The sequence below is a fragment of the Lepeophtheirus salmonis genome, chromosome 8 (genome assembly GCF_016086655.4).
Source record: "Lepeophtheirus salmonis chromosome 8, UVic_Lsal_1.4, whole genome shotgun sequence".
Taxonomy (NCBI): Eukaryota; Metazoa; Arthropoda; class Copepoda; order Siphonostomatoida; family Caligidae; genus Lepeophtheirus; species Lepeophtheirus salmonis.
The window spans coordinates 490,008-512,055 of record NC_052138.2 but is presented as its reverse complement, the minus strand read 5'-3'; the positions used below and the strand labels follow the sequence as shown (position 1 = coordinate 512,055).

The following is a 22,048-nucleotide window of genomic DNA, read 5'->3' as shown; positions in this document are numbered from 1 at the left end:
TAAATACCAGAGGATGGGTTTTTTTGCATCTTATGTAGGGTTGTGTCAACTCGGTTTGATTCGACTTGAGACGTTTTTACCTCGGATACTAATGGAGTAAATTCTACTTCTACACCATGCGTCATACAGGATCGTTCGTTTAACATGCAGAAATTTTGAGAATGACAAAAGTTGTTATATTTCAAAAAATATATCAAATTTGATACCTTATTTAGATCCTCAATCAATATAGCGCCTTTTGCATTGATGACCAGTTCCACCCTGGTGTGAAATTTTGCACAGCAGTTTTTTACAAAACTCGACTCTCGGTTGACTCAGGAAGTGATGATTGCAGCCTTCAGTTGATCCTTTGTAGTGTATCGGACTCTCCAAAGTATACCTGAAAATACCAAAGTCCAAGAGGGAACATTCGGGGCTATGGGGAGGTCAAGAGTCTTTCTTTTTAGGCTTATTTAGGGGAACTTTATAGCAGGGCACACGCCTTACTCGATCCAAAGGCTCCAAATCCTGACAAGGAGTTCTCTTGTAGGCATTAAGGCGTAAGTCTTGCTTCACCAAGTGGTGCATGGTAGTCTGTCCACTGACAAATTTACGAGCAAGACCATTGACCTTCATCTGCATCTTCTGTCTTGAATGGTGGTTTTAAGTGCCTTAACCAATTTTTTTGGTCTTGATTTGAAGTATGTGCAAGGTTTTGATTTGGGGTATATGTCAAAATTTTTGTAGTCATTTAGAAAAAAATACCTACTTCATAATTAATTAGATGTGAAAGAGTGAAAATAAGTATTTATAAATATTTTATTCCGTGAAAAACCGACAAAGGAAGATAGTATGAAAAATACCATAAAATATGTCATTATCCATTGGAGTTCATTAGTTTTATCTCGAGAAAAAATACATTCATTTACATACAAAATAAACGTCATGACTATTTTTTGGGGAGGAGGGGGAGGCTTTTATTTAACCTTGATATTGAGCATGTTGCATGTAGTGATGGGACTATTAATCAGAATCCGATACTCAGGTGTATCTTCTGGAATCAGCATTGGGAAAATAATTTTTTAATTTGAGATTCCGATTCTTATTTATTGCTGGTTTAACTATTTTTTACTTTTCTAAGTAACAACATATATATATAATCTGATGGACTCCCCTGATATGACAATGTTATTTTTTAACTATTATTTAAAATTTTAAAGAATCGGCATCCGGAATTTTTTAGTAGAATCCCATCAGAATCGGCATCATATTTTTTTTTAGAGTTGTCTTATCACTAGCTACCGACAAATATTAATTTTATAGAAGTCATCTTTCTTCATTTTCTTCGATTTGATCTTAAGTCTTTTTTTTTCAGACGTATTTGACCCAGTATTTTGGACTATGATCTCAGACCGTAGACGGAAATTTAAATGTTTTTTATCGTGTACCAACTAAATTTTTGGTCTCGTTCTAAGTATCTATTTTTTCCACACTCCTGATTTATGAGTTGTACAAATATTACTATTGCAACAGATTTAACTTCGTTTTGATTTTAATTGGTTTTGAGTAGTTCATTCTTAAGTCCATAAAAATCACATTTTTGTAATTTAGTGATTCTGTTATAAGTTTTGGGTACCCACTCTGTTTGAACTAAAAAATATGATGGGATTTTTTATTTTCATTTTATTTTATTTACTGTTCCTTTGGAGTTTCACTGAGTCAGTATAAGTAAACATAATTGAATTACATTTACTCCAACTGACCTAGAAATCTTGTTTGAAATCCATATACATAAAAGTATATTTCTTTCTTTGGCAATAACCGGGGCAGGAACCTACACACGTTCAGTTCCAGAGAGAAGAAAATTCCGGAGTGCGTTGTCCATTGAGCTACATCTTTTTTTTTTTTAATAGAAAATATAGAACAATTAAATCGGACGTTTTTTAATAAGCACTCTGTACATTATAAATTTCCTTTTATCAGAGGGATTGAATTCAATAGAAAGAAGAAATCTCTATGACAATGGCTTCTCCGTTCCAACTAATTATCTTCATCTAATTAGTGCATAAACAGAAAATAATAATAACAATAAACCAAACCGTGTGTGTTGGTTCTTGGATTTTCTTTTTCTTTTTAAAATTCTTATGTCAAAATACAAAGTAAAAATACATATTATTCTATAACGTTTCCCCTAAAGGCATTAACTGTTTAAATAACACACTCGGTTATATGAGAGTAAAGAAGGAATATTATAAAATACACAATCTTAAAACATTTATAAAAATACATACATACGTTTAAATGTACCATTTGTCTGATTGAAGGATTTATCATTTAATGTAAGTACAAATACGTAATGGTATCGAGTGGATTGTTGTTGTACTCTGTCTATCACTGATACATTTAAAGATAAAACCGTTTAGTGTCGAATGAAGATACAGAAATCATGGGGTTTTCATACAATGATCTTCTCAATACAAAGGGATCTGCAGAATTATATATATATTGGTATGGTATTTTGGATTTTTTATAACAAAATTTAAAATATTTTACAAATTAAATTTTTTGACAAATAAATTTTAAATTCCGCAAAAATATCAAAAATCTATAGGGATTTTCAAAAAATATATTTTTAATGAAAAAAAATTCAAATTCAAATTGAAAATTGATGACAAAAAGTTTAGAAAAATCCACGTCTTTTAAAAAAAAAATTAAATTTTATGGACAAAATTATAAAAGTCAATTTTTTTGAAAAATAGAATTGAAAAATTTAATTAAATTTCAAATATTAAATTATTTGTAAAAAAAATCAAATGTAAATTTATTTGAAAAAAATTTTAAATGTAAAACTTTCTAGTAAAAAGCAAAAAATCTTTAATTTATGGAGAAGGGGGCTTTTAACCCCTCAAACCTACCCCTGCGGACACCCTGTAATATGGACTTTAGTAGCTACATAATACATATTTTGTATCTTTTAAGGATAACTTTTGGGCTGTATTCCACTCCCACAAACTGTGTATTGATCTATGGAAATTTTTTATAAATATATGGAAGTCTATCGATGTCATTTTTTTTCAAAAATCCACAGCTATTTACCCCAAAAAATTTTGGAAAAAAAAATCGATAGTTAATCGCCTTAAAAATTGAAAATCTACAGCCTTTTACAAAAAATTTAATTTTTTGAAAAAAAAGTCCAATCATTAAATTTTTTAAGAAAAATTTGAAAAATCCATTACTATTCCTTCTAAAAGGAAATTTTTCGAAAAAAATTTCAAAAATTTAATGTAAGTTCAAATATTTGATATTTTAGTAAGAATACAAAATTCCTTAATGGGGTGAGATACTACAGCCCCTCCAGCGCAACTCCTGTGGACGCCCCTGCTATTATACAGTATTGAATAAAATACGATGTAGGATTTTAATATTTTGAAATAGCTATTTATTTATGTAATTCCTTTTCAAAATTGTGGAGAATGACGATGACAATGATAGCCTAGTAGTACTTTAAAGATAAATAGCAGTTGCTTTGATTGACTTATTTTGGAAAACTACCATATGATTTGGGTTCATTTTTTTAAAATTATTTTTGGAAGAAAGGCTGCTTGTTACAATAAAGGTCACGACGTGTCTCATACGTGATCTTACTGTTGATTGGTTGAATTTGAATTAGCCCTTGTGATCCTGTCAAGAATTCTCAATTGCCTCCCTCCCCTGGTGTGGGGATTAGTTACACATTCGTCATTATATCATAAGTTATTATCGCATAATAACTCTTTCAGTGGTAGGATCCATCAAAAATGATAATTATATTGTACTGAAAGAACCACCATCAATGGATCATTCTTTTGGTATTTATAATTATAGATACGTATCTACGTTTCATTTGCCATTTCTCACATTTTTCTTATTTTATAATGCCTATCAGTTCTAGAAGGATACATATAACCAACATTTGTCTTACCCATCATGCAATGATACATCTGAAAATGATTCTCATGTTGTTATATGAATTGACCTTTATTTATATACTTTAAAAATACAAAGTGCTTTTTTATTATCATGATATCTAATGTGCCTCGCTATATGATAGTCCATTGAAGCAGGAACACGGCGATATTACAACATACTATAAGTTTATGACGAAAAGGTTTACTAATGATAAAGGCATATATGCAATTGTCAACATTTGAAATTTGTAAAAGCCGTTTTAAATATTTCTAATATGTGTGTTAATCTTCTAAAAATTCATTATTTTTAACAAATGATCGTTTTAATTTTGAAACATTTCAAAAAGACTTGCATTGCTGATTTATTAAATATCCTATAAAAAAATTAAAAGTTAAACTGAATAAGTGAATTAAAATCTATTTTTTTACTGCCAATGTTTCGAAACTTTATTAAAAGGCGTATTCTTCAGTCTTAGGTGTAATATAAAGGAATGGGAAAACAATAAGAGCTTCTAGAAATGATACTTTATTTATTGAACTTTTATATGATTAAACACATTTTGAAGGAATTGTATTCAATATACCTTAATAAATAATTTATCTTTTGAATGTTGAAATATTTTTTATCCATTACTATTACTTTAAATTTTCATCTTTATAGTCATTTCATTTCAAAATATGGCTCTGTGTCGAAATTATACTCTAAAAACGTGAAGAAGATCGTTATAGACCGGTTTCAAAGAAAAATTGTGTCTGGTTCGGTTTAATTTCAAATTTGGTTCAGATTTACTTTATGTATGAACGGTTGATGATGTGAGTTGTGTTTCAAAATTTTGAACATCGGTGCAACAACTCATAAAAAGTTTAATGTTTTGCAAAAAATTATATTTGCACAACTGATACAGGAGAAAATCGGTCCATAGATTGAGAGCAAACCGAATTTTGGCACGCTTTCTCGGGAAAAAAGGGCTCTTAGGCAGATAATTTTTGTTTTGTTCCATCTTGTTCAAACTTGCAAAACTTGGAAAAATTTGAATCATACGACGAAGATGTTGTCCTAAATCTTTTAAAAAAGCACGGCGCCCTCCTTGAAATCCGCGCCGGGAACGACAACATAACAATTGTACAAACTCTGGAACTAAGTAAGATGCTCGTTATCAAGGCTATAAGGGAATTTGACCCCTTTAAAGGTCTCTTTTCCCTGACACATCTTTAAAAAAGGCTCAAAGGGTTCCAAGACAATTTTGACGATATAATCGTCGGACTTTTTGCATCCAAACTCGCCGGATCTAAATCCGATGGATTTTTTTTGGGACGAGATCAAGCGACAAACCAAAAGAATCCCTTGCAACACAAAAGACGAACTTTTCAGTCAGATCAAGGAGAAATTTCCGAATTTACCAAGGGACTATGTGGCGAAGGACTGCTCGCACTTTTGGTCTCACATAAAAGCTGTGATTGAGGCTGGAGGTGATTTTATTAAATAAAATAAATTAAAATCCATCAAGCTTTCAGAATCTGGTTCTATTTTTATTTTTTTTAATTTGATGATTAGTTGAAGAAAAAATTACGTTTGAAAAAATTCAGGAATTCTCTACATTTTTTGAGTGATGTACAACTTTTAAAATATTTATATAACCCAAGTACTCCCATTGGATTGGTTGCTCAACATAGGAAGACTGTAGTAGATTAAAATCTTCAGTCCACATCAATGAATGTCACCAGTGGTAAAGAGTAAAAACAGGGATACTTTGATACCTTGAGATAAGAGGCCCACAACGTTCGAATTTTTATGAAGAATTATGAGAAAATCGTTGTACAGATTGAGAACGAAAAATGTGGGTGCAATATTTGTAAACTGTGTAATTTTGATAAAGACTTAAAACCGAACTAAAAAATGTGATCATGAACAAAGTCTCACCCCTAATTTGTTCAACATAATACAACGTATATGTATGTACAAAAATCTGAAATATTTCTTTTAATGACAAAATTTCAAATATTTAATATTGATGTATATAATATAAGTATTGGTATGTACTGGCTATTTTCTATAGGTAAAATAAAGTAGCCTTTCTTCCCATGTTATTTTTTCAACAACATCATCAACAAAAGAGTAATTTATCCCATGCTATTAACTCTGATGTTTTCTCATGAAAACATTAAAGTATTTTACTTTAACTTGTTTATTTTTGTTGTCGTTTTTTTGGCCTCTTCTTGTTACATAAATAATAATTGTTTTTTTAAATACATACTGACAAAAATATATTACATACTTTTATCAATAAAATAAAGTTTGTCTGAAAGTACGTTACCTTTGAATATTTATGATATCTAGGGATGAAAAGCGCTTGCATTTTGTGCTTGTTCAAAAACCCCTATAATCAACGTTGAAACTCTCACAATTTGAATAATGTTTTGGAGGAGAGCAGCTTAGCTGTCGTGACGTCACAGCTAAAAAGCGACTGTGACATAGGAGAAGTAAATAAACAAGAATATTAACTTTAAAAAACTCCAATGTTGATGCCCAATTCTACTCTAAGCCCAACAAGGACTTACGGTTATAACTATCCAACAAATCTTAAAGGTTACTCTCCATATTTTTTGTGCATATACGAATGTTCTATAGTTTGTAAGTTAATGTGCTAAAGGTGACACTATTAATTTTATTTCCAAAAGAATGTAACAAAAACTAATTCGTGTTTTAATTTGACAATGCTTCATAATTGGGAAAAATAGCATCCAAGCTAAGCAACGGCTGGACATGTGCTATTGGTACTCTGCTCCATAAAGCGAATAAAAATATAATAATAATTTAATAAAATCAAATGTTGAAGGAAAAAACAAGTTTTTTTAAGCTTGGGACTTTTCAGCCCATGTTTTATATAGTTGCTTCGATCTTGGTCTAGAGACCGAGGCAAAGTCATTGAGGAATTGAGATTTCAAATAGGCTCAAAACCTTCAAAAATTGATTCTCGGATTCAAGACTATGAAACATCAATAAGGAAGCAAGATCAAAACTTTAGAAAATGAAAGACTTTGAGCGTTTCAGTCTTGTCTGGGCCCTTGATCTTAAAAATGATTTCAATCTGTTCGCTAATAATTTATTCAAACATAAACAAAAAGTTTTATACATTTTTTTAAATCTCAATCCCTTGAATTATCAGGATCACCTTTGTCTCAATGACTCAAAGTCTTATTCTTATTTAGCTCTCAGACATGGCAGTCTTGATCACAACACTACTAATGATAATCTCATGCCTCATGCCATTTTGTAACCCAATTATGTCAGTAAGTTTAAAACAATACTATTTAATACTGAGCATCCACCTGAGTGGGCTGATTGGTATACAGATGTACATGGGCACATATATCACATGTATTTTTCTCTGTGGTGCAAACTTACTTCCATAAGAAAAACTATGTCTTTCAAATATAAGTAGGCTTTGATTATTTTTATGTGTGTTGTCTAGCTCTGGGAGTCTTTTTTTTTCCTTCGATGTAATTCAAATATGGTGTGTTCTGTACATGTGTACAATTATATGGTATGCTACACTAATGGCTTTATTTTTTGGACTGAAAGTTATCATACCTATAAATGTAAATATTAGTGTTAAGATAAATTTTGGACAAAAGTTCAAACCGTGGAATCGAATACAGTTTTAGGACATGCACACTTTTATCTTAGTTGTCATGAGGGGCATTTATAAAATCCTTAAGCGTTATCAGGACACTGGAAGTGCTCAACCAAGGCCTCCTAACAAGATAATTCCCTCATTGAGAACACCTGAAGTCGTTAAATCCGTAAGAATGATAAACTGCAATCAATGAATAGAATGGCTCATTCAGTGAGAATAAGTCTTAAAACAATAAGGATAATTATCCAGGAAGATATTTAGATGAATTGCTATAGACCAGGTATCGACATCAACGTTTTGAGGATTCCAAAAGGAAAACTAGGGAAAGAGTTCCACATCTCTTTCTAAAAATAAAGTCACGCGAGGTAGGCATTTCGTTTTCTGTGTCAAAAAGTTTTTCACTGTGGAGGCTATTAAACATAATCGAGGACATAGGATCCTATCCAAAGATATTTTTAAGTTTTTTGAAAATAATAAATTAACGTGTAAAACATCTAGTTGGTTTGGGCAGCACTTTTTTCTGAAAGGGAAGAGCCTTTCACTGATTTTTCTTGATCAAGGAAAAAAAATCAATTCCCAAACTTACCATCCTGGATTTGGTAGTGAAGACTGATTAGTTGAAAATACAACAAGCAATAAAAAGTATATTTTTTGTAAAAAAAAAAAATTTCCTAGACAACATTGGTTGACATCGAATATACGATTTTGGTACGAGGAAATTTGACCCCCCAATTCAACAGATTTAAATCTTATGGATTATTTTTATTAGAAATATCTTATATGGAAGGTAAATCCATCCAGTTATCCTAATGTCAGCTTTTTAAAACGTGATATTTTATAGAAATGGAACAAAATTTCCGAAAAATATATTCATCACTCCTGCAACGCTCTGAATAACTTTTTGGAAGTTGTAATTCAAATTCAATGCGAATATATTATTAAATAATTTAATAATCTTTCTTATTTACATATATTTAATGAATAAAGAACAATATAATCATTTTTTTACATTATATTATAATAATAATATCTTAGTGTTAGGAAAGATTTTAGAGCCAAGTTCAAACTGTGGATTTCTTTAAAAATCAAATAGTAAACTTTTTATTTTTTGTATCGGTCCTTATTGGCCAGCATACTAGAAAAATAATTCGTTAAAACTAGAGCTATACGAATACATCGGCATTGGGGACAATGGTTCTAGGCCATTCTCCCGAAAACCTTATAACTGAATGTCATATTTCTTTTCCAATAAAGTGATATTTAATATATTGATATATGCCATTTCATATTTTAATTCAATTTAAAATAATATTATGATATAATGGTTCTGTTGATTTGCTATACATATCGGTTAATTAATGAGTCTTCATTTGCAAATAATATTTTTTTATTAATTATATTCATTAATGATCATTATATAAACACAACTCTACATTCGCATAAAGTGTACTACTTTGTTGTATTTATAATGAGTATAATTATTGAAAGTGTTAATTTCCTGCAAAATAACACTTGTTAATTCACTTATACAGCATATAAACAATACCTGTTTATTATACTTTCATTTTAAATTTAATCAAAAAATATACAATTGCATGTATCAATTAATTAAATATCTTTTTTCGTCCAAATGTGCCAAATAGTCCTTTGGTGAAGTGTCAGTTTGGCAAATTGCCTTTACGAGAAATATCTGTTCATTAAATTTATATTCGGCGAAATATCCCAAATGGTCCTGCATTGAAATGTCAGCTCGGCAAATTACCTTTCGGTGAAGTAACTGTTTAGTAAACCTCCATTCAGAAAAATTTCCGTTCGGAAAATTGACTCTCAACGAAATAAATGTTCGCCAAATTGAAATTTGGCGAATTTTCCTTCAGGAAAAAAGGTTTTTGCTCAATAGTCCGCACACGAATAAAAATATTTTGAAAATCCAAGAATGGTATGATTTTTAGTGCACCAAACTAGATCAGTCTTACAATACAAATCCATCTCATTTATAATTCAGCATAGACCGATTCCATAAAAGAATTTTTAATGACTGCATGTGTGTTTTAAAACTGCGAACATCGACCGAGATTAACATCATATTAAATTAAATTTATTGCATAAATCATATTTGGACAGTTCATAAATTAGGCAGACAAAAGAGAAAATCTGTCCAATTATTAAGACAAAAGTGGGTCTGTATAAACAAGAGTGGACTGAAAAGTTACCGACCTCGACATAAAGATGGTAGCACTCGTAAATAAAAGCTAATCACAGTTACACGGTCGATGCGATATTTTTGACACTTGATATTATTACACATAATGACCGATAGGTAGCAATAAATTACTGTAGCATTTTTCCAAAATATTGAATCAGTAGGTTAGAAATACGTGGTGCTGACAACAATGGAATCCAACTACTTTAACCCATCTTACCAGTGGAAAAAAATAACCGCAGTTATGATTATTCACGCCAGTTTTAGGACTGAGACATAATGAAGAGTACCTGCATGGTGAGGAATGCAGTGAAGACCATCAGGGCCATTTGTCATTTTTAGCCCACAAATCCCAGTTGCGGCTGTCGACGATCTTGAAGGACTACACCAGCCCCAACATCTGGCCTACCAATAGCCCCTAATGCAATCACTGTGACTTCTGCCTGTGGTGCGTAGTTGAACAGTACACTAACCGAAACTTGTGCATCACCGTGGCCGAGTTGAAGCAGCGCATCATTGTGATTTTCAACAAGTATCAACGGGACCAGGTTGAGCGCTCTTGAAACAAGTTCAAGTCCAGGATAGAGAAAGTCATCGCCACTGAGGGTACCTACTCTGAGTAAAGTTCGAAGCCAGAAGTTACGCCTTTCAAAGAGTTTATGAATTTTTTGATTTAATAAATTATTAAAGATTTTAAGCATTGTTTTGTAAACTTTTTGAATTGTGTCAAAAATATCGCGTCGACCCCTTTGTCTAGAATCTGTTGACAGCTACTCACCAAAGTTTTATTCATTTTGTACGTGCAGCTGTTGTTAACAGTCGTTTGAGTCAGTTAATGTGAGTGAAAAATGCCAAAATTGAGTATTGGTAATTAAATATTGGTTTTTAAAAGTATAATCTTTAGATATATTCAAACAATAGCAGACATACGAAAGCTTGCTGTGTTAAAATTTGACCCGTCTAAGTAAATCTAACTCGAAGTAATTGAGCCATAAACAAAAACTTTATAACTTAAGGCCAAAACGTAATTTAAAAAATAAATTGGTCTTTCTACGTAAATAATTTTCTCATTTTTTTTTTTTTTTCAGACTATGGATTTGAGAAAATTATCATGATGAAAGCCTCACTGTATCCACTTTTGCTGCAAATCCTACTCACTCTACTCCTAAATATATCCACATCGGAAGGCCTTTCATCATCATTACAGCGGAAAGGAGGTCGTACTATGCCCATGACTACTACTACACAGCCTTCAAATGATGCAATCACTATCAACAGACATTTCCAGGGTGACATTTTTGTTGCAAGTCGTAAGTTGACTTTATTATATATACTTTTGATACTTTTGATTTTGAGTACTAAATGAACTGCGTCAAGGTAAACCCCAAAAATGAAATGTATTTATTTACAAGAAAAATAGTTCAAAAATTCTAATCGTTTTTTTGAAAAATTTGAAAGATTAAAATGTTTTCTTCCTAATCAATAATTTCCCTTGGTTTTTGGCTATTATCTGGTTAACTTTAATATGAAAAGTTGCGTGATATGTGAAAGTAAGGACATGGAAAATGACCAGTGATGTAAATCGTGTGTATTCTTTCGCTGGCCCGGGTTTTTTTGAATTGGTCATCTGAAGAATGAATTTTCTTTTTCTAAGCAGTTATCAGTAGTGACCTTCCTTTCCAAAATAAATTTAATTATATTCAAAAAATGAAAGCTCGTGTGTGCTCATAATAGACGGAGAGTAACCTCGAGGATTTGTTGCAGAGTTATAATTGTAAATCCTTGTTGGGCTCAGAGAAGAATTGGGGATCGACATCGGAACAATTCTTGTCTAGGTCCTTGTTTATAACCTTCTCACCCTCCTCCCTTGTCACAGCTATTTGTAGCTTATCTCTTCCATAATATCCTTCAAATTCTCAGGAATACTAAATTGTTTTTTGTTTTCTTTACCCAAAATACACACGATTTGCATCACTATTTATTCATATTGTAGATTGGAACGCAAATAAACAAATTTTAAGTTTGTTATAAAGTTTGCAGTGTTTTGTGAGAATAATGTTTCGCTGTGGTATATTCTTTAAAGAAAATTACAATTGTAGGTCCTATTTAGACTATAAGCAGATCTCCTCATAAATATCTTTAAATTGTTAGGGTTGCCTTGCTGATTTTCAGTTTTTTTGTTTTTTTTTCAAATGCCCAAAATACACACAATTTTCATCACTAGAAATGACAATGATACTTAGAACTTTATTTAATTATCGCAATAGCAATGATTTATCATTTAAATCTATATACAAAAGATAAAAGACAATGTGGCCACGTACATTGCCTAAATGTGTAGATACATTATTTGTTATCACCCCACCCATTATTATTCATTAATTAGTGTAGTAATTATAATTATAATTGTAGTGGAAATCATAAAAATAGAAAATGTGTGTGTGTGTGTATCTTTTTGCTTTTTTTAGGAATATAAAGTTCTTTTTATACCTTTGTACGTCTAGAATTGTAATATCTACTTTGTTCCTCGCCTCTTCCCCCTCCCCTAAAAAAAATATTCTTTTAAATAAATGAACAGATGTCTGATATACCTATAGTGCATATAGTCAAGTCAGAGATACATAAACCTTATATACGGTGTGCAAGGTAAAATTGTGGAATTTTGATAACGAACCGATAGAGTAAACTTTTGTGAGAATTCTGGCTTTATTTCAGATTCTTTATTGATATGTCCTTCTATTTTTCGAAATGATTTCCTTAGCTGCTACCATGGCCTCAAACTGGGATTAAAGATGCCGCAACACTTCTTAATGAAGGCATGGGAACTATCCGCCCATTGCTGCTCGACGTAGGCCTTGAAGTAATCCATATTTTGATGAGAGGTAGCACAGGATGACATATTCGAGAAGGGTGGCTAAATTTACCCATTATGCTTTAACCAAGTCTTATCCTCTCTTGATGTGGCTGCCCTTGGTTGGGATTGAAATCTCTTGCCAAATCGCCGTACATAAGAGACCTTCCCGAAATCCTTCACATACAGTCGAATCACTGACATTGTGAGCCTTGGCACGCTGCATCATCGAATAGGCCGGACTTCTGGTGATTGCATGTCCACATCTTACATATATCAGATTACTGCTGCCTGGGGACCTCTCAAGGCTCTTACCTGAAGCGACCATGCTTTTAATCTTGTAAACAAGTCTCCGGAGCACCCTATGAACTTTATATTCATATGAGCGTTGAGCAAATCAGACACCTTTTGTCTTTTTGCCTCCATCCTGACAACTGTTGATTTTTGAAAGTTTGTTTTTTATTTTTTATTAACTGGAATAATTCATATTTTTGAAAACAGAACTTAGTATTGACCTTAAAGTAATCCAGATTAATTTAATGTCAAGTCCACGATTTATCCTTCTACACACTACAATATACAGGGAGCGCTGTATTAAATCAATTAAATCTCGCACGCCTTTAGGTCAACTCATATTAAAAAAGAAACAATGGGAAGTACTTTATATACAATTTTAAAAAAATGTGTGTGACTTTAGAGGAGGATTAGCAACCAGTGAAAATACTCCCTGGGAATAAAAATCATAGCAACTTTATTTTCTCAAGCTGGTATTAGTTATATTACTTTTTATTCTTGAGGAGAGAACGTCTAAGTATTGAGTGTATAAGTATGAGGGTACTCAGGAAAAACGGAGAAAAATACTGAAGATTCCTATATTATTAAAGCAAAATTCGTCTTTTAGTCGACGCCTAATAACTCGGGCAATAACAGGTTTAATATATTTTTGAGTAGTTAAATTTCATGTTCTATTTGACTGAACTATCAAACTAAAAAATAATAATAAATTTGAATTTTCTCCTCCTTTTTTTGTTGAAGATTGTTGTTATATTGACGTACAACATGTCACTAAAAATTATTTATTTTTTTCCTTTCCTTATTTTTCAGATTGCTCAAAATCATTTTGTGATTCAAATGGGACTCGAGGAGAAGTTATTCGACCTGGAGGATCCAATTGTGAATGTCAATGTAAAACAAATTACCCCATATATCGTGAGGATAGAAAGCAATGTGTTAAAGATTTCCCGGGTAAGAGATGTTGATGATTATTTATTGTTGTAAGAATTTATTACTCACCCTCCTTGATTTGTGATCACGACTTCCTCTCATATATGTAATTCCGTGTACAACTTTACAACGTACAGTAACCACCATCAAGTCTTTAATTATTATGAGAGACTCCTTCCTCGTGTGCATTTTTATGATGGTAGGGCTTAATATACATGTGAGACATCCTTTTAATATCAGATTTATTTCATGACTGTGGATTTGTAAATCTTAAGCATTTTCTCACCCGTGTTATTATTTTTTTATAGTTGGCAATATGAACAGTATTTTCATATTTTTTCCAAAGCTGTTATCATTATTCTTTTGTTAATGAGGAGAGAACATATATAAGGATTGTGATATTTATTTTTTACAAGTTTAATATTGTCCTACTTTGTTGGTTGCTAATTATAATTCTGGCCTCAAAGAAACTTTGGGTTGTAGGCTCTATCTGTTGTATCCAGTTGATAACTTGGTATTTACCAGTATCAACGTTATAACGGTTTGAAATTGAGACGTTATTTGAGTATTTTATAGTGCACGGAAAATATAGGGAAGCTCAACCAAAATCGGTTGCACTGTATCAGCTAATAAAGCAAGATCGGCATGTGACTTACTGGGAGATTGAGTCATCTTTGAGGGTTAGTTTCATCAGCATCTACAGGAGATTGTATAAAAATTTGGTTGTTAAAAAGATTTGTTCACGTTGGATACCACGTAATTTGACAAATGATCAGAAGAAGTCTATATGGAAAGAATATTTCAAATCACTATAAATACTTAAATAACAAGTTAATAACAAAATGTTATTAAAAAGTTGAAAATTGCCAAGCGTTCAACTAGATACGACAAATGGAGCTTACAACGCTTAGTTTCTTCGAGGCCAGAAATATTTGTTAACCAACGTACAATAGATCAATATCTTATTGAATGTGCTTACCCTTGTTCTAGACAATTAGGCGAAAACGCCTTGTCACTGACTTGCAGCTAGTACGCATAACGTCACCTGAGTTTTTATTAACGCTGATTTCACGGTTACCTTTAGAGAGTCCTTGCTGAGCCTAAATACTTCATTAGCCTCCCCCTAAACCATATCCTTCGTTAAAAAGTCAAGGAGTTACGATCAATTGAAGAAATATCCTTGGACCGTTTTTGTATCTTGATACTTTTTCTGTCGAATAGCAAGAGTTCAATGAGGATTTGTTGTGGAGTTAAAAGGGATCATTGCTTGTTGAGAGCATAGTAGACATCGGAGTAATTCCTGCCAATGTCTTTGTTAGCTATGGATGTAGATTTTTGTTCATATCCTTGTTCCACCCGTGCCGAAATGTATTTTTAAGGGGGGTGTTAGTTATATAATCATGAATTTGTTTGGGACTTTTACAGGACTTTTGTGGGCCCATGGGCTTCTTTGACTGCATCATTTCTTGTTATTTTTATGAATATCTAATTTGACAAATAAATTTTATTTTATTGTTAAAACTTATCAGAAGAGACAAAATTTGTAAAAATCACAATTAAAAAAAAATTACATTTAAAATTTTTAGACAAGATTAATTTTTTCTGTATTGATAATTAGTGTTGTGTACGTCCTTATTTAGACCTGCCGACTGCAGTCTTTTCCAGTTCATCCTCGGTCAGGTCCAGTTCAGTCCTGCTTATCAGTCCTTAAAACTTATAAAGGTCCTTAATGACGTCCCTCAACTTTATTTCTTCTTTGTTTCATCATTTCTTGTAAGTCTTAAAGATTCGTCCCGAAGATCGATGGGACTAGCTATAGAACTCGACGGAAGGTTCCGGCGCGCCTACCTCTCTCTCATAGCTGACAATTGTAGCTAATCTAACAAAACCCCTCGACAGTTAAGCTGCGCTCCTCCCAAACATTATTTTAACTGTCAGGGTGACCAAGTTCAAATTTGGTGTCTTTTTTATTACAACATACCTCAAGTGCTTATAATTTACATTAAGTTTTTTTTATGTTTTTATTTTTAAATAAACCCGATGAACTTTGAACATCTGATTCGTTTTATGATTAATGGAGAGTGCATATATTTTTATTAGACCTTGCACTTATTTCCTCTTGATTGAATTGCCATAGGTGGAATTACAATCATAGCTGGATATCAAGACATGGTACTTGCATATCATATGAATAACTCAAGTTGCCAAAGATGACGCCTACAGATTGGATGTTGCTCAATGTGCATCATCAACACAGAGAGACGTGTGTCGATTTTGGTTTATAAAATGCAAATATAATATGTAAACTACTATTTTTTTACTTTTTTTGTTTTACTTATAAACACGTGTACATATTAGTCAAATAAGTAATCACACCAACTTTATCTCTCAAGTATTCTACTTACTAAGTAGGAAGAACTTAAAGTATTTTTCAATAAAAGACAACGTTGACTTCAATCTTAACTTAATAAATTGTATTCCTGTCCTTCTGGAAGCAGAATATAAGTAAAGGAAAACCTTCTACAACATTTGTTTTTCAAAATTCTCTACTGCAAGAATCATTACTTTACACTGTAATTGACGAGAATACTTACTGATAATCAAACATAGTGTTGTATCGGTCCTTACTTATTCGGGTGAGTCATAAGAGTGTAGAGACTAAAATATAGATTATATTTATGGGTAGTTATTAGTTAATAGTATTAAATAATTTTGTCAGGTATGAAGAAAATATTTGGAATTTATAATATTTATCAAGATGAACAACAAATGAAATGGATCAAATGCTTATATCTATTCCTAGTTCATTCATACGTTTCTGAACATAATTAAATATTTATATCCGAGAAACGAAAATACACACAACCTCTCACTCTAACATTCTACACGTCACTGATAACATTTACTTTTCACAAGACTAATTAGTAAAAAACTTGCAAGACTAATGGCTTGGCTCTAGACAATATAAGAATATAGGCTTGAGATGTGTTCGGGAATATTGATTGTATAGATTATAGCGTATAGGTAGTGATGAAAATCCTGTGTACAATGGAGATGTTATAAAAACAAATATCGACCTGATAACTTTGACAATTTGAGGAATGTTTAGGAGGAGAGAAAGAATAATGCTCATGACGTTTCATTACATCTGCTACAATCAGCTGTGACTAGGGAGGACGGGGAAAAGGATACAAATAAGGACATTTACTATAATTACTCCGATGTCGATCCCCAATTCTACTCTGAGTACAAAAAGGACTTACAATTATAACTCTGCAATTAATCCTCAGACTCAGTCTTTTATGCACACACAGAAATGTTCAATCAGGTTTAGAATATAATTGAATCTATTTAAGAAACGCAGTTGAGTACTGAATAATTAAAAAATTATGATAACTGCTAAGAAAAAGAAAATTCATTATTCAGACTACCAATTCAAAAACAAAAACAAAAAAAAACGGGCGAGCTAAAAAAACACGCCGGATTTACATTACTGCGTATAGAACACGTTTGCAGTTTGTAAACTAAACATAAAAATGAGTTAACTTTCAAATATCATAAATGAATAGTACTTAATACCTATAATTTATAACTATTAAGAAAAAAATCTTTACTTACACTCAATGTAAAGTTTAGATTATGGATAAGTTTTATTTGGATAAATTATAATAATTTTCGTAGTTCGGAGTTGGTGCATATTTTCTTAATCTGACTCTGCCAAAAAAGGGTCCGACTCCGCAGCCCTTGTTTTTAGGACCGAACTGGACGGGGCTGCAGTCTTGAGTTCTAAAAAAAGACCGACAAAACCCTAATCACATATCATATGCTACACAGTTACACTATTCAGGGGCATCCGCAAGGTTATATATATATGTATTATTTTTTTTTGGGGGGGGGGGGAAAAAAGTTGAAAAAAAATCCCAAAAATTTCAAAAATTTAATTTTATATATTACATTTTTATAATTTTTTTTTTAAAGTTCACAACTGTTTAAATAAAATTACATTTTTTAAAATAAATTCCAAAAATCCCCACTAATTCAAAACTTATTGAATTTTTTGAAGACATTTCCAAAATTAAATTTCAAATATACATTTTTCGGGGAAAAAAATTCAAAATTCCCAGATGTTCATCAAAAATGAAATGTTTGTGAAAAAAAAATCAAAAATTCAATTTTAAATATTAAATTTTTTAGTAAAAAACAAAAATATTTAATTCGGGAGGGACTTCAGGCCCTCTAGCCGACCTCCTGCGGTCGCCCCTGCTATTTAAATAAATGTAGGTAAATATGCCTACATGATGGTGCTCATTGAGCGTTAATTGAATTACAACACCGTAATAAAACATAATCATGTGTGAAACAAAAATTTATATACCTAGCTACATCAAAAACTAAAGAAAAATAAAATAAAAAGTTCGTGAGAGTTATTATATCATCGTGAATAAACCCTTCAAAATGTGTACGTACTTATTTATTTTCACTACATGAGTATGTCATAATACATTCATACAGTTCCACGAATAGACTTCATTATGTACCTTAATTCCTATCATAAAAGAGGATAATTCATATAAAGGAGGCTGCAATTATGTATGTAGGGGAGTCCGGGAGGATTGCTACATTGGACAGTTGTTTATTCATATATATTTAAGATGCTTTTCATGCCAGAATACCAATATGTTTGTATCACTTGAGGTTACCAAATAAGTATCTGTATTTCGGTACTCTTCCTTGATTTATTGGACCATAATACCAATGGGATATGAGCGTTGTTTACATAGTTAAATTGATTTATCAACAAAGCAACAGAGAATGGCGCTGTCCTTCACCAAAATAATACAACTCCACAAATTATAATATTATTTAATATACGTGTATATTACACATATAGAGGGTCCTGTGAAAATTATTCTCAGCATGCCCCTAAAGAGTGATTTTTCTTTTCTTAATTTGTTGTCATTTTATTTAATTACTGAGGAGTTAACTTCATTTTCTACTGCATTCAAACCCGGATTGAACATTTGTCTGTGCTCATAAAAGAGGGACAGAAACCAGTTATTTTCAAAGTTATAATTGTAAGTCCTTTTTTATTTCCTTCGCCCCCTTGTAGCAGCTGATTGTAGCTGATATAATGAAAAGTCATGTCAGCTAAGCTGCTCTCCTCCAAAACATTATTCAAAAGGTTAAGTTTATCATATTGATTTGTGGTTTATTTTTAATACATAGCAAAAATGCTTACGATTTACATATGTATGTAATTGTCGTGTAAATCTTAGGATTTTGTATCATGCAAGTGTACATACAAGTTGCTATTTGTGAGTTTGATTTGAATTGTTTTTGATATTCCCAAAATATACACGATTAGCATTACTACTTATAACTAAAGAAAGGGAAGCCCCTTCGTACGTACATCAAAATTCAGAAAAAGTTAACAGAAATAAACTTATATCCCAGATAAAATAGATTTTATTTGTTGTATAACTGTAAATGTTAACTAGATTGTAATAAAATAATAAAAAGTGGACGTGTATAAAGCAACACCTAAGTATTGCGATTATAAAAACAAAAACTGTTGTTGGATGTACTCTTTTGTTTTTCAATATTTAATAAGTCGTGTATGTGCTAACATATCCCTCTAAAATAAGAATTTTCACCTACCTTTGGTGTAAATTGTTAAATATATAGTTGGAATCAACGTAGGTTACGGACAACGGGCTCGGGAGAAATTAATCTCTTGAACTCAATGTCCGTAAGTTCTTGCCCTGGTCATTCCTAGAGAAAGAAATATACTTTATGTATTTGGACTTCAAACATGATTCCTTGGTTAGATGGAGTAAATGTAATACTGTAATGTTTACTTATACGTAATCAGTGCAACTCCATCTAACCAATTAAAGGAACATTAAAAAAAATATGAGTACATGAATTTAAATATAACTCCTAAACAGCTCAGCGCGCGTTATAAGTCATATTTTATACAGCTTTAGTTATAGGGTAATATTCAACTATGTTCAATCCGTTGCTAACAATATTAAGACGAATATTGATCCCCTGCTCTTTGTTTTGCAACTTGGTTTATAGTTTTGAGTCATACTTAGCTTGGAGTCATTGAGCCTTACACACTAAGTGTTGCAATTGCTTCCTGTCTAACCTACTCTGTAGAAAAGTCAATTGAATTTGTGATTTCTCATGCCATTAAAACTTTTATTCTTCATTTTTATTACTTTATTTTGCATCTCAACTTTCATAAATTTATACAAAGATCTCTTTGAGTGAATATTTGTGTACACAAACAATCTCCTGTTCTCTCTCCCTCACTCTGTGGTTAGGTAATACAGTAATACTTTACATAATAATATGTCATAAATAATTTGTATCAAATACACTTTTTTTACTTTTGTATAAATGAAGAAATCATGTATCTTCCAAGAATATAATACAGTTAAACTTTATTAGCACAAGGAGGCGGCGTATAAGACAAAAATCCATATGTACAGGAGTGATAAAAAACAAAATCCTATGTTCCTTGTAGCCCTGAAAATTTACTTGAAGTTACCTCCATGGACTCCAACTAACTTTCTTACCAATAAACGCCGAGTAATCCCTGCAATCGTCTCCAGGGTGGACATAAACACTGTCCTGAGGGTGAAGCCATACAGCTTCTACAATAGACATATCCTTAAAGATAAAATGAAGGTCACACGGGCTGCCCTCAGGAAAAAATTTGCTGAACAATTTCATTTATCATGGTAACCAAACCAACTTTTATTCGGATGACAATGGACTGTCGACAGATCCCACAACATCCAGAAGGATAGATGTTTGGCCAGAGGGAGAGCTAAGTAATGTCCACGAAAATATTGGTTATCTTTACTCATCGCATACATTTGAATACCAAGCCTGATTGGTCGTTGCAATAAAATAATGAGAAATTGGCTTATTTTATTACCAATATAAGTTCCTTACGTAAAATAACAGTTCCAAACTATAGAATAAATTCTTGGTATCATAACTTATCCCACAAATTTGATTAAATTAACGTATAATATGCCATGAGCAAACTAAAATATATATATATATAATATTCGCTAGGTGGCATGACAGTCTGTAGCTAGTTGTTTAACCCTTAAATGTTGTGTTCTTTGGCCATGAAAATATTTTTTTCAAAGTATGAAAACAATATATAGATTAATATTATGAAGGAAAAAAAAATTATAATTACTTACTTACACTAATTAAATAATTAAAATCAAAAGCAATATTTGTACACACTTACCAACAAGGTTGTTTAAAATGTAAGAAAAGTTGCAATTTCAGGCATTGGTGTTTTTTGAATATTTAAGAATTAAAAAATTTTTACATACTGAGTAGAATTTTCAAAGTGCTCTCTATGGGACTAAAATACACTTATCTGTATATATAATAAAATTTGTGTTTGTGCGCCCTTTATAAGTGACCACAAACGCACGAGGTTCTCTATATTTATTCAAAATAAAAAAAGATATGGACAAAATAAGAAATCGGTCAAAATTGCAGTTTCCTTTTTTTTTTTTTTCAAGAATATTGGATTCGTAGATAAAATAAAGATATTTGTCCAGAAATTCATTTGTATATAAATTTGATACTTATAAATTGATAATTAAATTAAATATTTGTAATTTCCGGAATATTTTTTTTTGTCTCTCTTTTTTTCATCAAACGTCAATTTTCAATTTTGTAGAAGAAATGCCACAAAACGATGCATTTTATTCATAAAATTTTATACTTTTACATGATGCTATATAGATTTTCAATTTTCGATAAAACTTCATAACCTAATTTTTGCAATATTTGCAAAAATGAACCTGTTATCGAGTGTATTTTTTTCGACAACATTATTCTCTACCATTTTTTTTTTTTTTGCAAGTAAGAAATAAGTATTGTTTGGTTTTTGTTCCTCTTTACAATAACAATAAATTATCTTTACTACTTTTTTGCCTAATTTTTTGCAAAAAAGTTTTTTGCAATTTTCTTCGCGAATTTCGATTTAACAATTTGTCGTCAAAAATACAATATGGATTTCTCATCAAGAGAAATTTTTTCATACATATATGTTGGAATGTTATTTGAAGCTTGTAACAATTAAACAATTAAATTATTTTTATAATAATAAATATTTATATTAAATACAAGCACTAAATTTATATCATTAAAATTTGTGCCCATG

General features: G+C 31.3%; 1 protein-coding gene across 3 annotated transcripts in view; it reads left to right on the top strand.

The window, feature by feature from the left end:
• The window catches only part of sha (shavenoid), a 117,440-nt gene that overhangs the window by 54,121 nt on the left and 41,271 nt on the right, over window positions 1–22,048 (top strand). For all 3 annotated transcript variants that reach the window (XM_040714151.2, XM_040714152.2, XM_040714150.2), the window contains 2 exons: window positions 10,856–11,077; window positions 13,723–13,863. In XM_040714151.2, the coding sequence (XP_040570085.1) occupies window positions 10,879–11,077; window positions 13,723–13,863 (340 nt within the window). In that variant the 5' untranslated portion in view covers window positions 10,856–10,878. The remainder of the gene's footprint in view (window positions 1–10,855; window positions 11,078–13,722; window positions 13,864–22,048) is intronic.